This window comes from Podarcis tiliguerta (genome assembly GCF_965153285.1).
Source record: "Podarcis tiliguerta genome assembly, chromosome: 16".
Taxonomy (NCBI): domain Eukaryota; kingdom Metazoa; phylum Chordata; class Lepidosauria; order Squamata; family Lacertidae; genus Podarcis; species Podarcis tiliguerta.
The window spans coordinates 17,229,566-17,254,175 of NC_139549.1; the positions used below are offsets into that span (position 1 = coordinate 17,229,566).

The 24,610-nt window shown below is 47.6% G+C and overlaps 2 protein-coding genes across 13 annotated transcripts; one reads left to right on the top strand and one right to left on the bottom strand.

Moving 5' to 3' along the window:
• Positions 1–584: 584 nt before the first annotated feature.
• On the bottom strand, positions 585–18,090 carry LOC310666342 (V-type proton ATPase catalytic subunit A-like). 8 transcript variants are annotated; one of them, XM_083417021.1, is made up of 17 exons: positions 17,988–18,007; positions 16,785–16,821; positions 15,897–16,029; positions 15,136–15,271; positions 14,033–14,161; positions 12,136–12,350; positions 10,131–10,268; positions 9,174–9,325; positions 8,800–8,962; positions 8,491–8,599; positions 7,707–7,829; positions 5,756–5,870; positions 4,743–4,806; positions 4,445–4,648; positions 3,583–3,677; positions 1,742–1,913; positions 585–958 (listed from the first exon to the last, which is right to left on the bottom strand). In XM_083417021.1, the coding sequence occupies exons 4-17, from the start codon at positions 15,215–15,217 to the stop codon at positions 866–868; spliced, it is 1,854 nt and encodes a 617-aa protein (XP_083273147.1). In that variant the 5' UTR covers positions 15,218–15,271; positions 15,897–16,029; positions 16,785–16,821; positions 17,988–18,007; the 3' UTR covers positions 585–865. The 8 variants fall into 8 exon arrangements, with proteins under 8 accessions (XP_083273147.1, XP_083273145.1, XP_083273150.1 ...); XM_083417019.1 differs by lacking the exon at positions 16,785–16,821 and having other exon boundaries at positions 17,988–18,090; XM_083417024.1 differs by lacking the exon at positions 16,785–16,821 and having other exon boundaries at positions 15,897–16,026; positions 17,988–18,068.
• On the top strand, positions 18,041–23,447 carry KLHDC9 (kelch domain containing 9). 5 transcript variants are annotated; one of them, XM_083417029.1, is made up of 5 exons: positions 18,041–18,131; positions 19,325–19,845; positions 21,220–21,388; positions 22,423–22,621; positions 22,993–23,447. In XM_083417029.1, the coding sequence occupies exons 2-5, from the start codon at positions 19,337–19,339 to the stop codon at positions 23,157–23,159; spliced, it is 1,044 nt and encodes a 347-aa protein (XP_083273155.1). In that variant the 5' UTR covers positions 18,041–18,131; positions 19,325–19,336; the 3' UTR covers positions 23,160–23,447. The 5 variants fall into 5 exon arrangements, with proteins under 5 accessions (XP_083273155.1, XP_083273154.1, XP_083273153.1 ...); XM_083417028.1 differs by lacking the exon at positions 18,041–18,131 and adding an exon at positions 18,150–18,405; XM_083417027.1 differs by lacking the exon at positions 18,041–18,131 and adding an exon at positions 18,150–18,196.
• Positions 23,448–24,610: the final 1,163 nt, after the last annotated feature.

Genomic DNA, 24,610 nt, shown 5'->3' on the forward strand with positions numbered 1-24,610 from the left:
TCTGCCATGGAGGAGGAGACAGCCAGAGCAGTAAATCATGCAGAGATGCAGCCAGCGAGCAGCCACATCTGTGAGAAGTGAATGAAGGAAGGAGTGATTGAAGAGAGAGTGGTGTGGTGGTTGGTCATCAGACTAGGACCCAGGAGAGACCCGAGTTCAAATCACTGCTCAGCCATGAAACTCACTGGTGACCTTGGTCACTGCCTTCACAGCTTAACCTGCCTTGCAGGGTTATTGTGTAGATAAAATGGGGAGGAAGAGAATCATATATGCCACCTTGCGCTCCTTGGAGATAACATTGGGATACAAATATGATCAATCAATACGTAAAATAAACAGATATGGGTATCCCTGGTTTCACATATGGTCAGTTTTTGTTCATAACTATTGGGTATCAGGGGGATGCGGGTGGTGCTGTGGGTTAAACCACAGAGCCTAGGACTTGCCGATCAGAAGGTTGGCGGTTCGAATCCCCGAGACGGGGTGAACTCCCGTTGCTCGGTCCCTGCTCCTGCCCACCTAGCAGTTCGAAAGCACGTCAAAGTGCAAGTAGATAAATAGGTACCACTAAGGCGGGAAGGTAAACATACTCAAATTTATTCAAGCTATGCAAATTAAAAACCTACAAACAAATCCAAAGGTTTGCACCTGAGTCCTTTGCTTCCAATATTAAAACTGCTACCAAACAGCCACACGTGACTGGTTACAAACTGTGATGGTGTCAGCCCCCAGCCCCCTATTTGACATGAAAAATGAGCTCTTAGCAATGAGTTCTTAATTGGAGCTGTTACATCGCCGCCACCCTGAAATGTGAAAAGTCCTGCTGCAAATCACTCAAAGTTTTGAGTACTCCAAGTCCTCCTTTTTAGTCTTCCAAGTTGCGGAAGGCATTCTGCATTTCCTCGCTAAGCTGGGCATAGTAAGCTTTGATATTTGCCTCTCCGTCCTTCCCTGGATCCTGGATAAAGAGACAAACCATGATTTATGAATGGCAGGCTGAGGACATATTGAAAGAAAAGAAAAGAAAAGAAAAGAAAAGAAAAGAAAAGAAAAGAAAAGAGAAAAGAGCTACTAGGACCAGCAGCAGACTTTGGGCTCTCAAATTTCTTTTTCTTTTTAAAAAGTAATTATTTTTATTTGTTTTTACAAATACAAAGTTGTAGAGATCCAAATATATATCCATATACAGAGATTACTCCAACTCTTGTGACTTCTCCCCACCCACTCCATGGGCTCCCATTTTAAACATTTACAACTGCATATTCTTCCATACTCTAAATATTATATAAATCCATATTGTCCATGGTACAAATGGAATCAAAATCCTGTCAAAGTTTCCATCTGCTTATAGCGGTCTCCTAAATAACTTATAATTTCCCCCCGTTCTTTTATAAAGTTTTTGTCCTCTGGGTTCCCGAGTCTTCCAGTCAGCTCTGCCATTTCGGCACAGTCCAACAGCTTGGTTTGCCATTCCTCTCTGGTAGGGACTTTTTCTTCTTTCCATCTCTGGGTGGGCTCTCAAATTTCAACAGTGTCCTATTTGACACTAAAATCTCTTCCCCACCATACCTCTCACACCCCGTTCTACAGCTCTGTTTTGGTGCCCCCTGCAGCACAGCACCCTGTATGACCGCACAGGTTGCACCACCCTAAAACCGCCTCTGCTAGGATGGAGGCAGGTAGAAATAAAAGGGAAGCTGCAATCAGCTCCTTAAACTGAAGGTAAACGGCCCAGCCTCACCTTGAACTTCATGGAGCTCAGCTTGTACATGATCTCCCCAAGGTTCTCGCGGATGACAGCCCAGGTGATTTTGTGCTCGGACTGAGCAGTGGACTCTACTGCATGGCGGGCCAACTCATAGAAGCCAATCATGTTCTGGAGCATTCCTACTGTCTTGTAGAAAGGGCAGAACCTGGAATCGAGAAGCACGTTGAAGTACTTTAATGCACGCTCAGTGGTGAGCGAATAAATCAGAGCGCAAGTGCTGTGGAATGTCTTGATTTTTTTTTTACTGGGGTGCTGTTTGTGGGAGGCACCCTCCTTAGTTATTTGTTTCATAAAATTTGTACATCGCATGACTGTAAAAAACAACTCTCAAAGTGGTTTGCAAAAAAGATAGAAGGACAAAGTTATCAATATGAAAAATTGGCAATAATTTAAGACTTTTGAAAAATTAAAACAATAGACTAAAACTCACATCAACATCAACTTTCTGGGTAGGCTTATCTAAACAAAAATGCTTTAGCAGATGTCAAAAAGCACCTGCCTGATGTCAATAGGTAGGGAGTTCCTCCCCAAACCTATCACCTGCATACCATTATGTCTGTCAAATAAGAAAAGGTACATTTGTTTTGCTACAGAAAAGCGGAAAAGATGAATACTCAAGGAAATAGTATGGGTAGGGCCCACGGACAGGAAGCTAGTAATTAACACTGGAAAGGCTTTGTGCTGATCAGACTCACTCCCATGTCGATACATCACTGAAAAATCTTGGTCAGGGGAAAGGAGCTGCTGTGCAACAGGGCTAGGGAACCTTTTGCCCTTTGGGTGTTGTTGGGTAGCAACTCTGATCAGCCCTGACCTTTGGGCATGATGGCTGCAGCTGATGGGAGTCCAACAACACCTTAGTGTGGAGAACACCTCAAGGACTGCCTCTTTCCATATGAAACTACCCGGACTCTGAGATCATCTTCTGAGGCCCTCCTTTGTGTGCCTCCTCCTTGAGAGGTCTGGAGGGTGGCAACATGAGAACGGGCCTTCTCTGCAGTGGCTCCCCATCTGTGGAACGCTCTCCCCAGGGAAGTTCGCCTGGTACCTTCATTATACACCTTTAGGGACCCGGCAAAAACGTTCCTTTTTAAACCAGGCCTTTGGTTGATCTGATTGACATCCTATGCCCTTTTAATATGTGGGGTTTTTTTGGTGGTGGTGGGGCTATTGGATTATTGTTCTTATTTTGATTTTACATATTGTGATATTTTCTGTGAACCACCCTGAGGACCTCTGGGTATAGGGCGGTATATAAATAAAATAAAATAAAATAAAGAAGATTGAGAGGCAATACGATAGCCATCTTCAAATATCTGAAGGGCTGTCACATGGAAGATGAAGCGAGCTTGTTTTCTCCTGCTCTGGAGACCCAAAGCAATGGATTCAAATGATGAGAAAGGAAATTACGTCTAAACATTAGGAAGAACTTCCTGATGGTAAGAGCTGTTTGACAGAGGAATGGACTCCCTTGGAAAGTGATGCTCTCCTTCCCTGGAGGTTTTCAAATGGAGGTTGAACGGCCATCTTTCAGGGATTCTTTAGCTGTGATTCCTGCATTGCAAGATGTTGGACTAGATGACTCTTGGATATCCCTTCCAGCTCTACAGTTCTATGATCTGGAGGGCCACAGGCTCCTCATCCCTGCTGAAGCGCATTGAAGTGTTGTGCTGGGAACTCCACTTTAATTCTGTTTTCAGCTAATTACAGAAAAGCAACACCTTGGCAGAGCTAAACGAGGAAAGTAGAACTTGGGCAAAAGTGCTGTGTGAAAGTGAGAGGTCCAAATATCGAGTCGACTGGTGTTGGGTTACCTGTCATAGGAAGAGTAGCCGTTTTGCTGCAGGAAGTCATCCTTGATCAGTTTGGCCACCTCCAGGGTGATCTTGTCTGTTTCAGCAAGAGACGCCTGGACAAAAGCAATAGTTATAAATGGGGAGCAGCAGCAGGAGAAGAGCGAGGTTGGGGAAAGAGAAGAATCAGGACCTAGGCACCTTCAATAGCCCTGCCTGCCATCTCTCTCAAACAAAACACTCGGTGCTTAAAAGAAGAGGTGCCGAGGTTTAAACCTGCCTGGAAATTACACCTTTTCTTCCAGGCATTCTTTGCATAATCCCAGATTCCCCACCCAGCTTCATTTCTCCCCAACAGGGAAGTGCGGCAATGCAAGGCACACTGTGCAGAGTCAGTGATCTAGGCTTAAGCCCTGCTGCGATTGGAAACAGATTCCAGGGCTTTGTAGCCATTTTTGGGTGTTTTGACCACTTCACATATTTTATATCAGGAATACTCACAAAAACCCTGTAAGATGTCTATTTTAGCAGTCTGGGTGACTTGAGTATAGCCAATTGCAGAGTTCCAATGCCCCAGGATTTGAGTTAACAATAGATTTTGAAATACCACTTGCACTCGCATCACTGTGACTTTTCAAAATGAACTGCAAAATCAGGTTCCTCTAATCCTTTCCAGGCACAGAGCTACAGCGCCAGGGTTACAGGCAATGCAAGGCCCCTGGTCTCAACAAACTGGAATGGTGAAAAATTTGTGATGGCACAAATGCCATCCCACTGAAGCGATAATGAGGCAGATGAAGATTTTTAAAGGAACAGAAACAAATTGATGAGTAATGATTTTTCTCTCCTCCCTCTGCAGACACCCTTCTGTTCTCCTCCTCACCTTTCCAACCAGCTGGACAATCTCTGCCAGATCTTCCTCCTCTTGTAGGATCTCCTTGGCCTTAGTGCGCAGAGAGACAAACTCCGGGTAGTGCCTCTCATAGTGTTCATCTAAGGCCCGCATGTATTTGCTGTAACTGATCAGCCAGTTCACTGATGGGAAGTGCTTTCGCTGAGCTAGTTTCTTGTCCAACCCCCAGAAGACCTGGAATTATTAGGACCAGAAGAGAGGTGAGGAGTTAGCAGGACCATGTCAGGTAGTGTCAAGGAGCTGGCAACACTCTAGGAGAGAGACTCACCTGGACGATCCCCAGCGTTGCTGAGGTGACTGGGTCAGAGAAGTCACCGCCAGGAGGGGAGACCCTAGGAGTCAATGAGAAAGGTGAGATGAAACTCCCAGCAAGAGCTCAGTTGAGGATCTGATCCCACTGGAAGCTGGCAAGCTGTGGCCAAGCACACGCCAGGTATGGAACCAACAGATACCTACTTACTAAAAATGCAGGCCTCTTGCAAGTCTGAAAAAAGGAGACGTGTGTAAAATTCAGCCTGAGTCCACAGAGAGGTCTTTTTAAAACAAGAAAGCAGGACTGGACACTGAACCTGGGACCTTAGGAACACCGAGCACCTGGTCTAATACTGACTCTGGGGCTGATGGGAGTTGTGGTCCAATATGGCCATGCTAGCTGAGAGCTGATGGGAGGTGGAGTGCAAAATGGCTGTGTTGGCTGGGCTGATGGGTGTTAGAGTCCAAAAGGGCCATGTTGGCTGAGGGCTAGTGGGAGATGTAGTTTCAAACTTCTGAAGGGCACTAGGGTGGAGAAAGCCATCAAAATGAATGGATTTGACGATTGGGGCTGATGGACACTTTAGCCCAAAATATCAGAGGCCACCAGGCTGACACGAGGCTGTGCTAAACTCACAAAATAAAATTTACTGCAAACACTAAAGAACGTTGATATTATTTTTAATATACCAACATCCACACACCTAGAGGTTTACAAAAACCAGAAATTATGTGACGCAAAATTCAATGCAAGGAAGGAAGATGGCTTATCTCTTTTCCTGGTTTTGGATTTTAGATAATAGGTGCTATCTTTAAAAACCACCCAGAGTTCTCTTACTCAATAGAAACTTGTCTGTCACCGACGTTAAGCACCTTTAGAGAGGTGTTGAAATAAGTAAATGATATCAATTAATTGCTTGAAAGGCAGTCGGTTTATCCACTCAGAGATCTTTAACCAGGTTTAGGAGTCCCCTGCTTCACGTCTCTCCAACCACACCCTTGGTAGGGCACCGAGGTGGTGAAACTTACGCTCCAACAATGCTGACGCTCCCTTCCCGCTCTGGACTCCCCAAGCACTTCACACGCCCAGCCCGTTCATAGAAGGAAGCCAGGCGGGCACCCAAGTAGGCCGGGTACCCGCTGTCTGGAATTTAAGAATGTAAACGTAAGAAGAGTCCTACAAGGTCAGCAGCCCATCACCAGTTCTCACAGTGCCTCCCATGGGATGCCTATGAGCAGGAGCTGAGCACAACAGCACTCTTCTGCTCTTGTTCCACAGCAGCCTGGATTTAGATAGCACAGAGCCAGGATCGCCAGTAACCATGGTTATCCTCCGTGGATTTTGCCTAATTCCCTTTCAAAGCTGTCCAAAGTGGTGGCCATCTCATTTTGTATTTTTATGTTGTGAACCACCCTGTGATCTCCAGATGACAGACAGTATACTACTACTACTACTACTACTACTAATAATAATAATAATAATAATGGTGTGCAGGTTTACAGTCTAAGAAAAAAATGGTGCACAAAGGATAAGGGACAGGGAGGCGCTGAAAAGCTTACATTGAAGGTGACTGCCTGATGTCAGGGTGCAAAGGAGGGGGATCAAGATGATCAAGGGCCTGGAAACCAAGCCTTATGGGCAATGGTTGAAGGAGTTGGGGTGTTTAGCCTGGGAGGTGATAGGCTAAAAGGTAAAGGTAAAGGTACCCCTGACCGCTAGGTCCAGTTGTGAGTGATTCTGGGGTTGCGGTGCTCATCTCGCTTTACTTGCTGAAGGAGCTGGCGTACAGCTTCTGGGTCATGTGGCCAGCATGACTAAGCCGCTTCTGGCGAACCAGAGCAGTGCACGGAAATGCTGTTTACCTTCCCGCTGGAGTAGCACCTATTTATCTACTTGTACTTTGATGTGCTTTCGAACTGCTAGGTGGGCAGGAGCTAGGACCGGACAACGGGAGCTCACCCCGCCGCAGGAATCTGAACCACCAACCTTTTGATCGACAAGCCCCTAGGCTCTGTGGTTTAGACCACAGCGACACCCGTGTCCCTTTCAGGTGATAGGCTAGCCATCTTCAAATACCTGTAGGGCTTTCTCACGGAAGACGGCGCAAGCTTTTTTTCTGCTGCTCCAGAAGGTAGGACCCAAATCAGTGGAATCAATTTACAACAAAGGAGATTCCAACTAAACATTAGGAAGAACTTTCTGACAGCAAGAGCTGTTGGGCAGCGGAATGGACTCCCTCAGAAAGTGATGCTCTCCTTCACCGGAGGTTTTTAAACAGAGGCTAGATGGCTGTTAGGAATTCTGTAGTAGTAGTAGAAAAATGTATATACCACCCTTCATCCAAAGGTCTCAGGACAGTTCACAAGATAAAGATACCAGATAAAATCACAAAATAAATAGCTAAAACAAAACAATAACCCCCACAGCCACAAACACATGTAAGAATGCCGTAGAATATTAATCAGCCAAAGGCCTGGCTGAAGAGGAACATTTTCACCTGGTGACTAAAGACATATAATGCGGTTGTGATTCCTGCATTGCAGGGGGTTGGACTAGATGGCCCTTGGGGTCCCTTCCAATTCCAGAATTCTATACTGAACTGGCACTGTTCCAGCTACCCCTTAATACTTGTTCTGCATTTGTGTGTGTGTGTGTGTGTGTGTGTGTGTGTGTGTGTGTATGGAAGCACTTACACACTTTGGAGCTCCCTGCCCACAGACATCAGGCAGGAAGGCACCCTTCATTGTAATGTTTTTGGTGTCTCCCTGTCCCTTGTGTGTCATGTTTTTCTTAAGACTGCAAGCCTGTGGGCAGGGACAGTCTTTAAACTGACTGAAGAGTGGGGTACAAAGGCTCTACATAAATACAAATAAATAAATAAGAGTCAGGCGGGCAGGATTGCTTGTCCCATGCTCACCCTATATAAATCCCCTAGACTTGGGAAATGAGGGAAGTCTCGAAAAACAAAAAGAGGGTTACCTGCAGGCATTTCAGCCAAACGTCCAGAGATCTCGCGGAGTGCCTCTGCCCAGCGGGAAGTGGAGTCGGCCATCATGCTTACATGGTAGCCCATGTCACGGAAGTACTCTGAGAGTGTGATCCCTGGATGGGGTGGGGTAAACAGAAAAGAGAAAGAAAGAGAGAGAGAGAGATGCATTGTGGGTGGGAGGAGATCCCTCTGAGGAGCAAGTGTCTCAAGCAGAAGAGCTGGGAAGACAAGAAATCTTCCAAAACTATAGCGTGAGAGAACATCTCTTCCCTACCCCAAATGCGGGGAAGAGGTTGAGATCACAAGATGATCTTGGCTCAGGGCCTGCCTGCCTGTGAGGTGAGGTGAGGTGAGGAAAATGCCACAGGTGGTAGGCCCCCGCCCCACCCCCCGCAGCGGCAGATCCGGGCTCTGAGGAGTGGGCCGCACACCTGCCTCTGTGTGCTGCCTGCCTACCACATGACAGCGGTGGGAGGGTGGGAGGCAGCGGCATGCATCCCATTCCTTGGAGTGTGGATCTTGCCGCTGTGGAGAAGGAGGAGGAGGTGGGGACAGTATTTTCAGTTTTGCTAAGCTGTTGTAGGGTACCAAAGATTTACCCAGCCCAGCATCCTGTCTCCAGCAGAGAGTGGCCTGGCTGGTGCCACTCCTTGCAGCTGGGGAGCATTCATGGAGAAGGCTGACATCTTATGGAACTAACAGTGGGATTATTTGGATGCCAGGGAGCCATTTTTATACATTTGATAAAACAGGGCGAGAGAAGGGCAGCCTCACCTGTGTAAATGGAGGCCTCTCGTGCGGCCACAGGCATGTTGGACGTGTTGGCGACAAGCGAGGTGCGCTTCATGATGGTCTCCGTCTTGCCGTCCACTTCCATCGTCAGCTGAGAAAGGAAGCAAAGTGATTACAGGGCAGGGGGGTGGTTTAGGGAAGAGTTTGTGGGTTGGGGTGGGTTGGGGAGAGCTAGAGATTGAGGCAGTGCACAATAATGCTATGTTTGCCTTAAGGAATAAGGAATTGGGAGCAAAGGACCAGGATGGCTCCGCCCACAGCACAAAGCCCCGCCCACTCCACTGATCTCACCTCAGGGAAGTCCCTCAGCACTTCAGACATCTCATTGCCCCGCTCGCCGCAGCCCACGTAAATGATGACATCGCTGTTGGAATACTTGGACAGCGACTGGGAGATGACTGTCTTGCCACAGCCAAAGGCGCCTGGGATGGCTGTGGTCCCGCCTTGGACACACCTGTGTGAAGAAGTGGGGGGAGGGGATAATGGGGGGGAAGGGAAAGGTTCTGAAGCCCAGCCCGCCCAGCCTCCAAAATGGTTTGGCGTCTGGTGGAAGATCTAATTGCAGTGAGAATCAGGATCCTCTTTCCCTCTGGCCCTGCCCATTACTGGCATGTGGCCCCTGAAAGATGAATGTGAGTGCTGAAAGAGCTCCACCCCTGGCTTACGGGAAGAGGGCATCCAGGACCCTCTGGCCAGTCAGCAGCGGATGATTGGCCGGGAGCTTCTCTGACACGGGACGGATCTGCCGGACAGGCCACACCTGCACCATCGTGAGTTTCTCCTTCACTCCCTCAAAGTCGAGTTCCAACACCACATCCTTCAGGGAGAAAGGCACAGGGGTGAGAGTGGCCACGGTGCAGTTGCCAGAGGCTGGCTGTTCAAAATCTCCCATTTCAGCCCAAATTCACTGTTTCCACCTCCCATTCTACAACGTGGGAATAATAAGAATGACAATGGCCTTTGAACAGAGCTGTTCAAATGATTCCTGAGCTAATGTGACGTGCATTGGATGCTCTAAAAGGCTACATAAATGCTTTATATTGTTACTGCTGTTATTATCATCACTATGGGACACGGGTGGTGCTGTGGTCTAAACCACTGAGCCTCTTGGCTTGCCAATCAGAAGGTCGTGGTTCGAATCCTCGCAACAGAGTGAGCTCCCATTGCTCTGTCTCAGCTGCTACCAACCTAGCTGTTTGAAAGCACGCCAGTGCAAGTAGATAAATAGGTATCCCTGTGGCGGGAAGGTAAACGGCATTTCCATGCGCTCTGGTTTCCGTCACGGTGTTCCGTTGCGCCAGAAGCAGTTTGGTCATGCTAGCCACATGACCTGGAAAGCTGTCTATGGACAAACACTGGCTCCCTTTGCCTGAAAGCGAGATGAGTGCCGCAACCCCATAGTCACCTTTGACTGGACTTAATCATCCAGGGGTCCTTTACCTTTTACCTTTACATCATCACTATTAAAAGGGAAGGCTAGAAAAATGTCAACGTCTGCATTGTATGGCTAAAAAGTAAGAGTGTCGACCAATTACAGAACTCCCAGTCAATTTAATGCACAAGTTTTAGCCAATTAGTCGAATAAATCTGCATAGAAGAAGCACACATAAAACACTACCTACCGAAGTATCATACTGCCCAGCCGGAGCAACGTGGGTGACTGTGCCCCGGCACCTGGGGGGCACCATGATCATATGCTTGATGAGGGAGTTTTCGCGCACTGTTCCGTAAATATCGCCGCCAGTTACATGGCTCCCAACCTAAAGAAGTAGAAAGGAGAACAGCAGAAATGATTAAGAAGCACAACAGGATCTCAACATAAAAGAAGACCCAAGACAGGGGCTGGATGTGTTCTGTGAGAGTTCACACAAGCACAGAGAAGTCACATAAGGGGGAATTGGCTGTACAGTTCAGCATCCTGAGAGTCTTAGCTTTCATTTGTCTTTGCATTTAAAGCAAACTTCTAATCCTCATGAGTGTGAAAACTGGCTTTGAAATGTATGAGAAACACCTACTGAAATCAACAGCTATGTTGCCGCAGGAATGCCTATGGGGAACTGTCCCACTAAGGATTTGAAGCCACTTTTCTGGATGTCTGATTCTTCTTTTTAAAGTGAGCTTCTAGCCTTTTATTTGAGAAGATATAAGGGAGAACACACAGACTGTGTCCACTGCCCATAGCCTTCATAAGGAGTTAACTTTCCAGCATTCTGGCCAATGAATGAAATGCCCCTATTTAAAATGTTATAAAAAGATTTACACGTTATAAAATTTACATTCCATTGCATGGACATATAACACAGTACAATCACAACGTGATTCCTGTATTGTAGGGGCCTGGACTAGTTGACACTTTGGGTCCATTTCAACTCTACAGTTCGATGATTCTACAGTAAATGTTAGTCTACTATTACGAAGATTGTGGCAAATCAGAATTGATTCATACACACACACACACACACACACACGTCTTCTTTGGCGACCACTCATAGCTGAGTAAGATTGTCTTCCATAAAATCATGTCCACTGTCCCCCTAGAAGGCTGAAAACCATTTTGGGATTCAGGAAGGGTCACCTCGGATATTGTTATGAGACGGTTTGCTAAGATCCTTGCAATAATTTTGCCAGCCGCAGCTACGCCTCGATAGTTTCCACAATCAGTTCTGTCACCTTTTTTAAAGAGATTGATAATTTTGGCACCCCTAAAGTCTTCTGGGATTTCTTCTCTTTCCCATATTTTTTCGATGAGCTTGTGAAGTTGTTGTGTAAGTTCAAATTCCGCCCACTTTGAAGATTTCGGCAGGTATCCCATCAGGTCCACTGGCTTTGTTGCTTTTAATTTGGTTAATAGCTGTACACAACTCTCCCAGATTTGGAGATATTGCAAGCTCATCCCTAACTTGTTTTTGCAGAATTTGTGAGAGGACATTAGTAGCTACAGGGGGGGTTGTGATTAAGGAGATGTTGGTAATGTTCTTTCCAGCGCAGTGAAATAACTTCTTTATCTTTTATAAGTGTGATACTGTCTGCTGAGCATAGGGGGCATATGCCATGATTTATTGGCCCATAGATGGTCTTTGTGGCTTTAAAGAAACTCTGTGCATCATGAGTGTCGGCTAAGTGCTAGATCTCTTGAGCTTTTTTTCCTTATCTATCAGGTGTTTTTTAGTTCTCTGGTTCTTCTTTGAACCTCAGCCTTAGCGTAGGCATAGGTTCTTAGTGACACACAGACACTCCTGCACATTTTCATTATTAAATTTCTAGCCATCAGCCTGTAAATCAAACACTTACAAAAGCACCTGGGTTCAGTTCCCAGCATTTCCACCTCCCACCTCCCATGTCTGAAAGCCAGGGGAGCCACTGCCAGAAAATACATACTGAGATAGATGGACCAATAGCCCGATTCCATTTAAGACAGCTTCCTATGTTCCTATTGCAAGCCAGCAGGCTGGAGTAGGCAGAAAGCTGGATTAGGGTAGAAGAGATCCAGCTTCCAATATTCACTCAGCCAAGAAGCTCACCTTAAGGCCCAGTGGTTCCCCAAACTTTCTGGGGCCACTGGTTTCAGAACTCATCCCTATGGCCCAGGGCCTTGTTGCGTCCCCAAACCAATAGCGTGTCTCTTACCCGGATGTTTGGACTGGGACTGAACTCCCATTTCAGGTCCTTGGACAAAGCCGAGATGTTGATGCCCCGGGGGATGTAGATGCTCTTGGTGAGCTCTGTGATGTCTTTCAGGGGGCGCTGGATCCCGTCAAAGATGGACCCCATGATGCCTGGGCCAAGCTCCACCGAGAGCGGCTTCCCCGTCCTCAGCACGGGATCCCCCACACAAACACCCGCTGTAGCAGTTGCTCAGGAAAAAGACTTTGATAACAGAGAGCAAAGAAAGGGCAGAAGGGGGGAGCAATGGGGTTCCTTCCCAGTGGCGTAGCGTGGGTTGTCAGCACCCAGGGCAAGGCAAGTAATTTGCGCCCCCTAACCCGGGGGAAGGCAAGTAATTTGCGGCCCCCCCGCTGCACTGTCCCTCCCCCAGATAGTCCCTCGCTCTCTCACCGCACTGCACGCCTGGCACCCTCCCCTCCACAGTGGGCGGCGACCCGGCGGCTCGGCTTGGATTCGCACAGCCAGCACTGCAGTGAGAGAGAGTGAGTGAGCCAGGTAGGGGCAGAGAGCTGCGAGTGCGAGCGCCCCCCCCCCGATGTTGCGCCCGGTGCGGCCGGCCCCCCCTGCACCCCCCACACTACGCCACTGTTCCTTCCCAGCCAGGCTGACCTGAAATAGATACTCTAATATTGTCATCTACCTTTGCACAGGTACTGCTTCGAACTTTGTCTTTCGGAAAGGTAAGAGGAGACATGATGCGAATTTATAAAATTCTGAGTGGCGTGGAGAAAGCAGGCGGAGAATAAAATTTCTTCCTCTCTTATAATATTAGAACCTGTGTGTTCCGGACCTGCTTGCTGGTTTCCCATTGAGGTCTCTGGTTGGCTACTGTGAGAACAGGATGCTGTACCAGATAGGCCATTGGCCTGATCCTGCAGGCCTTTCTCGTGCTCTTAATACTTCCAAGGACAGTCTTCACTTGTGCCTTGTGACCGCCCCTCAATGGAGTCATTACTTTTTGGGAATGTAATCAGAGTCCCCACAACACCGTTAGAGCAATGGCTGGCTGTTTATGTGTGCTAAACATTATTTGGTTTTATCTCCTCTTTCAAATTCATACACCTCCCATACCTCATATATATATATAGTGATTTCAATACATACGCATGATTGTGTCTGGGGGGCGGGGATTAACAACAAGAAGAAACAATGGTTGGATCCAGAAACATAAAAAAAAAATGTTTCAGGAAAACACAGTGTAAAACTCACAATGAGAAATCACATTGCAGAAGGACTGGACTCTACAGCGCCATCTGGTGTCATAGTGTTATAATGCATTTGAAACGCTTTTTTTTTAATAAAAAAAAAGCTAATGTAGCTGAGTCCAATGATTGGTGCAATGGGCCCTTCTGTACCTTGGCTGAAGGTGGTTTGTGAACCCCACATGCCTCCTTTGATTTCCCCTCGACCATGTGGCGTCTCCCTCCATCTACTGCTATCCTACATTTTCTTCCTCCTAAATTGATGTAGCATTCCTGTTTGGATTCTCTAAGCACAGGGATCCTCCAGATTTAAGGGAGGAAAAGGTGGGGCAGCTTAGGGACGGGCCCAGTCATAGTTTAAAAGGCAGCATGGAGAACAACCCCGACAGAATTTGTAAATCCGTTGAACTACGAAAAGCCTTGTAGAAGTAAAAGGTCAGAGGAGTTCCTTGCAACCAGGAACACAGGAGACGTGCGTCTTAGGAAGGCGAGGCCCAAAGGTGGTTGAGAGATGGAAACGCAAGTCTCGAAAGGGACTGTGGAGGGAGGGAAGGAGGTAAAGGGAGCAGGTAGACTCAAGGCAGAGGAAGGGAGACAAAGGAGGCAACGAGCTTAAAAAGGTGGAGGCACCATCTTCACCCTTTCCAGAAAGATACAGGTCTCCTCATAGACTTGGATGGTAGCCAAATCGCCCTCCAGGCGGATTATTTCGCCCACCAGCTCAAAGTGTCCGACGCGCACCAGCTCGTACATGGCAGCCCCAGCCATCTTGCAGGCAATCACCACTGGCAGCGGGGAGAAGGAAAGAGAGAGTCACCCCACCTTCCATCACAAGTTGCTTCCTTGCTTCTCCAGCTAGTGCCGGCCCTCAGTATCTGCCTTAATTTAAACCCCAGTTACACATGTGCAGATAACTGGGCTTGCAAACCACGATACAAACAAATCTCAGCGTTTCAGTTCTCCACGTAAGCCCTGTGCAGTAAACCAGTCTGGAAGCTAAGAGAGCATGAGGAACAGTGGCCAAGTCATTATTCTCCAAAAGGAGCTGGAAAGAGGCACTCATGATAGTAGTAGTAGTAATAATAATAATAATAATAATAATATATTATTTATACCCCGCGCATCTGGCTGGGCTTCCCCAGCCACTCTGGGCGGCTTCCAACAAAATATTAAAATACAGTAATGCGTCAAACATTAAAAGCTTCCCTAAACACTCCTAACCACTCCTGACCACTGAGGTCACCTGAGCCTCCGATGGCAATGTTTGATCCAGGAGCACTCCATTTCCCCCAGCAAAGCTATGGTCCTGCTCCTTTCCCCGGGGGAAAGCAACCTTGTGCAGAACAGGCCATCTTGACTCTAGCAGTGCAGACAGAAGCAGACTTTCCCTTCCAATCCCAGCCCCACCTCTTTCAAAACTACCAGTTATTTTAACCACAAATGTTGCAGCAAGTGTTAGAAGCCAAGAGAGGGGAATACTGAGAATGGGAGTCCAATAAAAAAAATCTTAGAGGACCACAGGTTCCCTATCCTTGTTTGTAGTTAGCACAATCCAGAGGTTTTAAACGTTGATTAACAGACTGTTCAAACTTTAAAAAAAGAAGAAGGAAGTGTTATGCTCAGTTTGGTTTACTAACATGCCTTGCTACACAAAGGGCAAAATTGGGTTATTCATTGCAGAGTAAACTCATTTGCTCCTATTTTCCACTTTGGTTGTTGGAGGGTATTATTAAGTTTCTCCAAGTGCCAGAGAACCTACCTGGTCCAGAGACACCATGAACAAATCCCATCTCGCTCTCCTTCTCTGCATCCCCAATCTTCGGAAGTTTGGAGAACTCCATGATTCTGGAAGGTGAGATGAGGCCGCAGGGTAGGACTTTCAATGGCAACAATACCTGCATCAGAAATGGGGTGGGAGGATGAATCAAAGCAGGGGGTGGGGTGGGACCCATGCTCTGGGTCTTTTGCACTGAGCTTCAGATTTCCTGCTGCTTTCAGAAACTTTTGTATATAAAATATGCTCACACAGGGCAGTTTAGCGCAATGCTGGTAAGACCACAGTCACCCAACATCTTAATCTGCCCAGACAGAAAGCACATATAAAATTAGCAAGTGTGGTGTTGTACCAAGGGCTTGCACCCGAGTCTTTCAGCACCCAGCAACCCCTCTGCAGCCCATCCCTGTCCCCACACATCTTCAAATGGTGGGTCACAGTTGGGGAAGAACTTCGCCTAAGCTGGAGTGTACATTTTGCTATGGTTGCCAACTTTCTTTTCTAGTGGGGCTTCTGTGCCTTTACGACAACAACATTGCAGGGCAGGTGGAATGCTCACCGGTGAAAGCTGTTTCTGTGTGGAGCTAAAGCGGCTGGAAAAATATTCATCAGCCTGTCATGCACCCGTTAATGGCACAGGAGCCCCGTCAGAAAAACATGGAAAACACACCATTGGCAACTGTGGTCCAAAGTTGTGAAGAGCACCCATTCCCACCCACACTGAATTCCTGAAGGTCAAGCCTTACCTTTTGGAAGAGGTGCCAAACTATTTGGAGACGAGGAGTGAGAAAGTCCTTCCTCGCGTGTGGATGCTTAGATCAGCCTGACCTCTCTTTCTGCTCTCAAGGTTTAGTCAGGCTTGGCGGGGCGGTGTTCCTACTTTTGGGAGGGGGGATGTTATTATTATGCAGGGAAAGTGGTCAGGCAAACAGGTATGGCACGACCGCTTTCTGCTCTGAAACCAGTTCCGACCTGAGCAGGCCACAGAGAGCTGGGGAGAGGCTGGAGGTCACTGGGACAGGAGGAACGGAGCAAAACCTTACAAAGCGACTGCAAACAGTCATTCTGTGTACTGTCAACAGTCCACTGGATTCTCCTTCCTGGTGCTTCAGGGCGGGGGGCTGCTCTGTTCTGATTCCCTTCCATAAGAAACAGAAACTCAACAGTTTTTTCCATATAGCCACATCTCTATGTGGGGTGGGGGTGGGGGGATGTACCTGTTGAATTTCTGCCTGCCGTGTATCTGTTAAAGGCAGAGAAAAAGAGTGGCTTTGGATTGCATGGGAATAGCAACCCTCTTCGATAACAAATAAATTTCAGGGAGAATTTTGTCAAGGAGCCATTTAAAACACAGGGTCCGGATCCCGCAACGGGGTGAGCTCCCGTTGCTCGGTCCCTGCTCCTGCCAACCTAGCAGTTGGAAAGCATGTCAAAGTGCAAGTAGATAAAATAGGTACTGCTCTGGCGGGAAGGTAAACGGTGTTTCTGTGCGCTGCTCTGGTTCGCCAGAAGCGGCTTAGTCATGCTGGCCACATGACCTGGAAGCTGTACGCCGGCTCCCTCGGCCAATAAAGCGAGATGAACGCCGCAACCCCAGAGTCACGACTGGACCTAATGGTCAGGGGTCCCTTTACCTTTATAGGATCAGTGCTGGATTGTCCAATAGGCAGACTAAGCATGTATTTAGGGCACCAGCAAAGCAGGGACACACACAAAGAGAAATGAGATACTTTTTTTGAAAGAATTTGACATAGATTTTTTTAAAGCATCAAAACAGTCATTATGGGGAGAAACACAGCTTTGTTAGTTTTCCTTACACTCCACCCCACACTGTTCCCCCATTTTTCTGTTCTCTTATTACTTATCCCCACCTAAACCATAGGGGCATCCTACTAACGTTTATCGAAATAATATGAGGGAATCAGGTCCCATGCATGTACATTTCAGCATACATGTAAGTTTTGAAAAAGAAAATTTTATTTTACAGGTTAGTATTGTTTTATTTTGAATTACATATGGTGGAGGAGGGACCATAAACTTTTCAGTGCTTAGGTCCTCCAAAGGGCTTAATCCAGCTCTGTACAGGATACATGCGCATTTTAGACAGCATTGTGTGAACATGGGTTAAAAATCCCACACTAGGAATGCAGTGAGTGTGTACAGAAAACAGGAATGTAAACATGAAGGTTGCCAGGTCAGGAGCATCCCAGATCCTGAGATTTCAGGCTTCAAACCTGAGATCTACGGATGGCGCCTGGTGAGTCTTCTTCTGTGCTCCCTACCACCTCCCTGGAGATGGAGGTGAATTGGGAGAAGGGAGGTGGGTGCAGAGAACGCCAAACCCTCATCCTCTCAGAGTCTATGCAATAATTTTCAGAGGTGGAGGATAATTGGGGGAGAAGGGCAGATCCCACCCCCAAGACTCTATGCAATAATTTGCAGGCTGAAGCTTGCAAGCTGCACACACAGTATTATTAATTTTGCTTTTGTGGGGGTTTTTTTAATACACTCTCGTCCACCTGGAGATTCAAGCCCTACCCCTGCCACCTGGAGGTGGCCAAGCAAATCTGGATACTTCAAGTCAATCCCAGAGGTCTGGCAGCTCTAGTGAGCACAACTACAGCTCGCGGTTTCAACTTTTTTGAAAACAAACGAAGGCAGCTCTATGATACTACCACCTCCAATTCCCCCCTGTCACCCCCAGCTCATCATTTTTGCCATCAATGGTTATTGTTCCTCGGCAAATCTCAATTCTTTCCAGATTCCTCGTGACGCCCCTATGCTGGCCGTAAAACAAACACACACACACAGATTATTAATGCTTCTGCTAGCTTTACCACAGTCAGCAAATGCTTTCTGGCAGGGCCTGCCTTTTCCTGTAAGCCACAGAATCGGTTGCCAAGACACATGACGGGGTTGCTAGGGGCTGCCTATTGCTAGGCAACCAGGCTTTCTGCTCTGCAGAGGCTTCTTCTTTTAAGGTAGGCCCAAATGACTGTTTCTGAGATTGATGACACAGCCATTCCTGCATGCACACACAAATCTGGTTTGAGAGGTTTTTTGGGGGGGAATGGGGAGGGACATTTATCCAGCATAACTGGAAAACGCACCCTGGCAGTGTGCTCAGAGGTGTTTGTGAGCATGTGCACAATAAGCTTTTTCTTTTTGCCGGCGGGATGGGTGGGTGGGGGGAGACAAGCCTTGAAGTTTGTGATCTGACAGCCACCATATGAAGAGGAGGAATGTTATTTTGGAGTAGGACAGGATGCATTTTAAAAACAAAACAAAATTAATTGCGCCAAACTCCTTGCACAAATGCTTCCACCCTTCCTATTTACCAGAGGAAGGGCACCCTTTCTTAACCTGTTCCTGGTATAACATGCTTGTTGTTCGTGCTATTGCCTTTGGGCATGCCTTGGTAAAATGACCTGAGCTTGGTGGGGGCAGCCAGGGAAAGGGGCATTGATTTTCAGTTTAGGCTCAGTGGTGCAGGGACTTTTTAAACCCAAGTACAAAAAAAAATATGTTTATTCTTATTTTAGTTTTTGGAGGGGTAGGAAGAGCGTGTCAGGGGTGAGGATGCATATGCTTGTTTGTGTATTGTAAGGGTAGATTTTCAGTTCAGTTCATTGTTTAAGTGAAGTGGTCTATTTACATATGGTGTATTGGAGCACATTCCTGGAGTGAGTTCGGTCGTGCATTTAAAACACTATGATACTTCTTTAAACAGTCATGGCATACACTGAAGGATTCTGGGACCTGTAGTTTGTTAAGGGTGCTGAGAGCTGATAGGAAGCCCTTCTTCACCTCTTAGAGCTACAGTTGCTAGAGTGGTTTTAACAATCAATCCCCCTTCCCAGGGAAGTTGGGAGACTTGGGAAGTTGAGGGAGTTGGGTAAGTTTAGCCTGGCACAGAGGGGACAGAGGTGATATGAGAGCCAGTTTATGAAGGAGTGTTGCTTCATTGGGCATCTAACAATAAGACCTGTCTGTATTTTTTATTGTTGGTAATCTCCACATCTCTCCTCTTTCCTGCAAGAAAAAATTGTTTACTTGTAATTGTTTAGGTTTGTTCCAACATGGCTATTTGCAGTTCATTAAGATGAATAAATAAAACCCTCTTTGGATTGTCCACCACCTGGTCCCTTGACCCTTCTTGCTTTGCCCCCTGCAGGTCAAACCTGGTATGGCAGCCACCGGCCGCAGCTGGGAGTGGAGGCCAGTGGTGTGCAGTGACCTCCTCGGCCGTGCATTCCACTCCTGCAATGTGGTGCAGGGCAAACTCCTCATCTTTGGGGGCCTGAAGTCGCAGGAGACCCAGGAGCCGCCCCTTGGGGATGTGGTGGCCTTCGACCCCTCACTCCAGACGGTCAAAAGGATGGCTCCTGAATGCGAGCACCGCCGGAGCCACCACGAAGCTGTGGTCCTGTCTGACCGCTTCCTGTGCGTGGTGGGGGGCTGGGACGGCTCCCGCCGGGTCTCTGACGTGTGCTGCTTTGATGCCGAACGGGGACAGTGGGAACGCTGGGCTGCGGGGCCCTCCAACCAGGCCCCCGTGGGGCTCAGCAGCCACACTTGCACTAAGCTCACGGACCATGAGGCACGGGTGGTGGGCCGCGAGGGCGGGCTGCGAACTCAGCGGCGCTACGCCAGCATCTTCACGTTGCATCTCAACCCTGCCAGCAAGACCTACTGGTAAGACCTTGCCCAGAATACTGAGCTGCTTGCAAGGACTTCAGTCCTACAAAGGTTTTTCACTTTCTCTCATAACACTGGAACACATGGGCATCTAGAGAAGCTGAATGTTGGGTCAGAGCAGATGAAAGAAAGTACCGTATTCTTCGAAAGTACCGTATTCTTCAAAAGTACCGTATTAATTCCAAAAATTAAGGGGAAATGTGTGTGCGTCCTATGGAGCAAATGCAGGCTCTTTGGCTTCAGTGATAGCAACGCGAAGCCTCCGAAGCGCAGAGGGAGTGCTCCCTCTGCGCTCCAGAGGCTTCAGGGATAGCCGCCTGAAGCCTCCGGAGTGCAGCGGGAACTTGCGCTGCACTCCGAAGGCTTTGGGTTCCTTTTGCTGAAGCCAGGAGAGCAAGACTCTCCTGGCTTCAGCAGAGAGGGAGAGCTGCACAGCGCCCCTTCAGCGAAGCAGGAGGAGAAATGGAAGGGGCTCCGTTTCTCCTGCCGCTTCGCTGAAGGGGCTCTGAGCAGAGAGGGGGAGAATTTTTCTTTCTTGTTCTCCCCATCTAAAACAAGGTGCGTCCTACAGAGTGAAAAATACGGTACTTCACACAGCGCATAGTTAAAACTGCAGAACACAGAATGGCTTTAAAAGAAGGTTGGACAAATGGAGAAGGCTAGCAATGGCTACTAGCCGTGTTGGTTATGCTCCGCCTCCTACGTCAGAGGCGCCAATGCTTCTGAATTCCAGAGGGGAGAGGGCTCTTGTGCTCAGATCCTGCTTTCAGGTTTCCTACAGGCATTTGGTTGGCCACTGTGAGAACAGGATGCTGGACTAGATGGGTCACTGGCCTGATTCAGCAAGCTCTTCTTATTTTATGTGGCTGCACCTACAATCTTAGATGGTCCAGGCCAGACTTAAGTAAACATCTGTTAGATCTAGGAAGCAAGGGGGATCCTCCAGATGTTCTTGGACTCCAACTCCCACCATCTTTGACCATTGGGCACAATGGCTGCTGGGAGTTGCGAGTCCAACCTCTGGTATAGGAAAGCCAATGTGGCATAGTGGTTAGTCTTGGTCCTGGGAGACCAAAGTTCAGGTCCCCACTCAGCCATGAAGCTCACTAGGTGACATTGAGCTCACTCACTGCCTATAAGCCTAACATACAGGCTTGTTGTGGGGTTTAAATGAGAGAACTATGTACACACTTTTAGTTCTTCATAGAGGGCTTTCTAATTTCCTTTTGTTCTTTCTTTCTTTCTTTTTGCTTTTCTCTATTTTTCTTTTCTAGATTAGTGTGATTTTCATTGTATTTTATGTTGAAAACTTTTAATAAAAAAAAATTATTATTAAAAGAGCATCCTTTGCCTCTCTCCTCCTGTTGCCAGGTACAAAGAAGAGGAATCGCGCACGGCCTCCCGGGCCGGCCATTCTGCCATGCTGCTGCGCGAAACCACTCCAAGCGGGAAGAGCAGTGGCTACAACCTGGTGGTCTTTGGAGGGCGTGACTCTGCTGACTTCGACATAGCTGGACACTGGGGGAAAAGCAAAATCCATGTGAGTGTGAGTGGGGTAGGCGCACGATGTGGCCTTGCAGAAATAGGAAAGCCGAGATCCCCTCACATGTGTATGTGGAGGTGGGCTGTAGCTCAGTGGTAGAGCACTTACTTTACTTGAAGAAGGTTCCACATTCATTGCCAGGCAGGGCTGGGATAAAACTCCTGTAGAGCCTCTGCCAGTCAGTGTTGACAATGGTGAACAAGATGAATTGTCTCAGTATAAGCAAACTTCTGGTGTTCACCCTTGCAAATCCCCAAACCAGTGCAATTTTATTTCATTATTTGCATCCCTCCCTTCCTCCTGAAGGTGGCCAGGGCGAGTGGTTCCTTGGTTCTCGAACGTAATCCATTCCGGAAGTCCATTTGACTTCCGAAACATTCGAAAACCAAGGCGTGGCTTCCAATTGGCTGTAGTAGCTTCCTGCACTCAAGCGGAAGCCGTGTCAGGTGTTCAGCTTCTGAAAAACGGTCGCAAACAGGAACACTCACCTCCTGGTTTTCGGCGTTCGTGAGCCAATTTGTTTGTCAACTGAGCTGTTCGAGAACCAAGGTTCCACTATATTAAAAAAAAAAAACCAACCTAAAAGTAGTTGCAATTAAAAACATACTTCCACCCAGCGATCTCAGGGATTGCCAGGCACCACCAACAAGGCCTCCCCTGCTAACCGTAGGGTCCAAATGGCTAGTACTGTGGAAAGTGCTCTTATGGGTTCAGATCAGGATGTGAAATTGAGCCTCTTGGAGTGCCACCTTCCTCCCCTTTGCATCAGACCCTCTTCTCCCCATGCTTTACCCTCAAGCTCCTATTGCGCTTGGCATTCTCAGCCTGTCCTGTTGTCCTCAACATCGTCCATTCAGCCATCCTGCCCCATTGGAATCCAGTCCCTCCGCTTAACAATCCATATTCTCTCAATAAAATTAAGCATTTTTAATCCACAACATTCTAATAAAAGAATTTAGTGGCACTTAAACCTACACAGCCTCCATCTCTCTGCACTTTTCAAAGTCTGCCGCACCCTTTCCCTCCCTCAGGTTGATTCTGTCCATGCTCCTGGGCTGACAGAGAATCTCTCTCGCTTGGTCAGCACTGAAAAGGGATCCCGGCAGGGTCCCAAAGGCCTGAGGCACCAATCTTGCACCGTGGTAGGGCCTTTTGCTGTCATCTTTGGTGGAGAGACTTTATCGACCGGCAGGGATGCCATTTGCAATGATCTTTACATCCATGATACAAGTAAGTGGCATCTTTGTGCAAAGAATCTCTCTGGCCAGAAGCTGGGACAAATCTTGGGGGCGCTTATTAGAACCACGCATGTAAATTCTCCAGCTATGTAGCATCTCCCACCCCCCACGGCAATTCTTCACTTGCCCATAGGGTTGTTGAATTGGGAATTGTACGCCTAGCAAGCCATGATGAGGAACAAGTACTCCTCAGATAAAATGTAGGGGGGAACTGAAGCAACTGTTAACCAAGACAACTTGGCCTATCCCATCTCTCCACACACAGAAGGTTCGGTATGAGCCTCTTATGCACTCAACCAGCAGCTAGAGTTGATGGGATAGGGTCTCTCCTAAGAACCTCACAGAGCTTGTCTCTTCTCTCAGGGTCTTCGCCAGCAAACTGGTTTCACTTCTCTTGCTCCAACCGGGGCCAGAAGAGAGTTGGCCACCGCACCTGCCTCTGCAATGACAAGCTCTACCTCATTGGAGGGTTTGGGGCTGATGGAAAAACGCCCTGCCCAGAGATCTGCAGCTTGGAGTTCGCTCTGTGAAGTCTGAAGCCTCTCGCTACTGGCTCTCATCAACACCCTCAAGTGGACAGCGCTCTCAATTCTGCTCCCCTCCCCTCTCGCCTGCAGGGGAAAGTGAGCCCCTGGGCCATGTGAAATAAAGCACCCCTCTGGCATGTCAGAGACTTTGATGCTCTTGCTGCAGGTAAACGTACAAGAGGGGGAAGTGATCAGACTGAAGGACACTAGGAAGAAAGTGCCTCATTGAACAGGGGTGTGTGTGAAAAGATTCCAAAATTATGAATAAAGTTTTTCCATGTAAAAATCTTACTGATTTCTGAGGGCCTTCAGTATTGAAATCTGATCCATGTTTATCTGCAACTCACCTTTTGCAATGACAAACAAAAGCTGAATTCTTCACCCCGTCTATGCGCATTTGCAAGATTTTGCTTATTGGGGGAGTCTGGTTTTAGCAGATTAACATGAGTTTTAATCAACTAAGTCTACATACATGAAGTCTTTTGTGGCGCGGCAGGGGTGAGGGTGAAGCATGCTTTGTTTCACATGATGCACACCCCATCTTGAAAACAGCATTGTTCCCGCAAGAGATGGGGAAATGCCTTTTAAAGTGACCCCTGTATTGACAATTTATTTTTAAAGTGTTCCCCAACTATAGTGGTACCTCGGGTTACAGACGCTTCAGATTACATATGCTTCAGGTTACAGATGCCGCTAACCCAGAAATAGTACCTTGGGTTAAGAACTTTGCTTCAGGATGAGAGCAGAAGTTGTGCTCCAGCGGCGTGGCAGCAGCAGGAGACCCCATTAGCTAAAGTAGTGCTTCAGGTTAAGAACAGACCTCCAGAACGAATTAAGTTCTTAACCCGAGGTACCACTGTATTTGGCCTTTTGACTGAGTAACAGATTTAAGCATAGTAGCCACTTAGTTTGAATGATTCCATTCTTTTGATTTATGATGATTGAAGCACATAACTTTGTTCTGCTGTGCTTATTGGAAGGGTGTGGAGCAAGGAGGTAAATTCCTACACACTGACATTCCTCATCTGGTTTCTCAGATTTTAAGTATATATTTGTGCCCAATACGGGCTAGAACCTCACTCTGAAGAAGCCAACAGCTCATATTTTGCTGTAGCAGAATCTTGGCATTCAAACACCAGCCCTATAAGCTACCTAGCCCAACTTCACCAAATGTTTTGGACAACTCCCATGTGGCTGGGGCTAATGGGAATTGTGGTTCAAAACATCTGGGGAGCATTGGATTGGCTTTGGGCTAGCCAGGTGGGAGCCATTAACTGGAGATGGTGGAGGCCAAACCTGGGACCTTCTGCACACCAAAACGTGTGCTGCCACAGGCCTTTGTGCCTCCCCTAGCCTTGTGAAGTCTTGCACAGAGACCTCTCTTGAGATATCATTCCCAGCCCGGCTGTGTAACCTCCTTTAACTAGGGATGCCAGTGACTGAAGCCAAGGCTG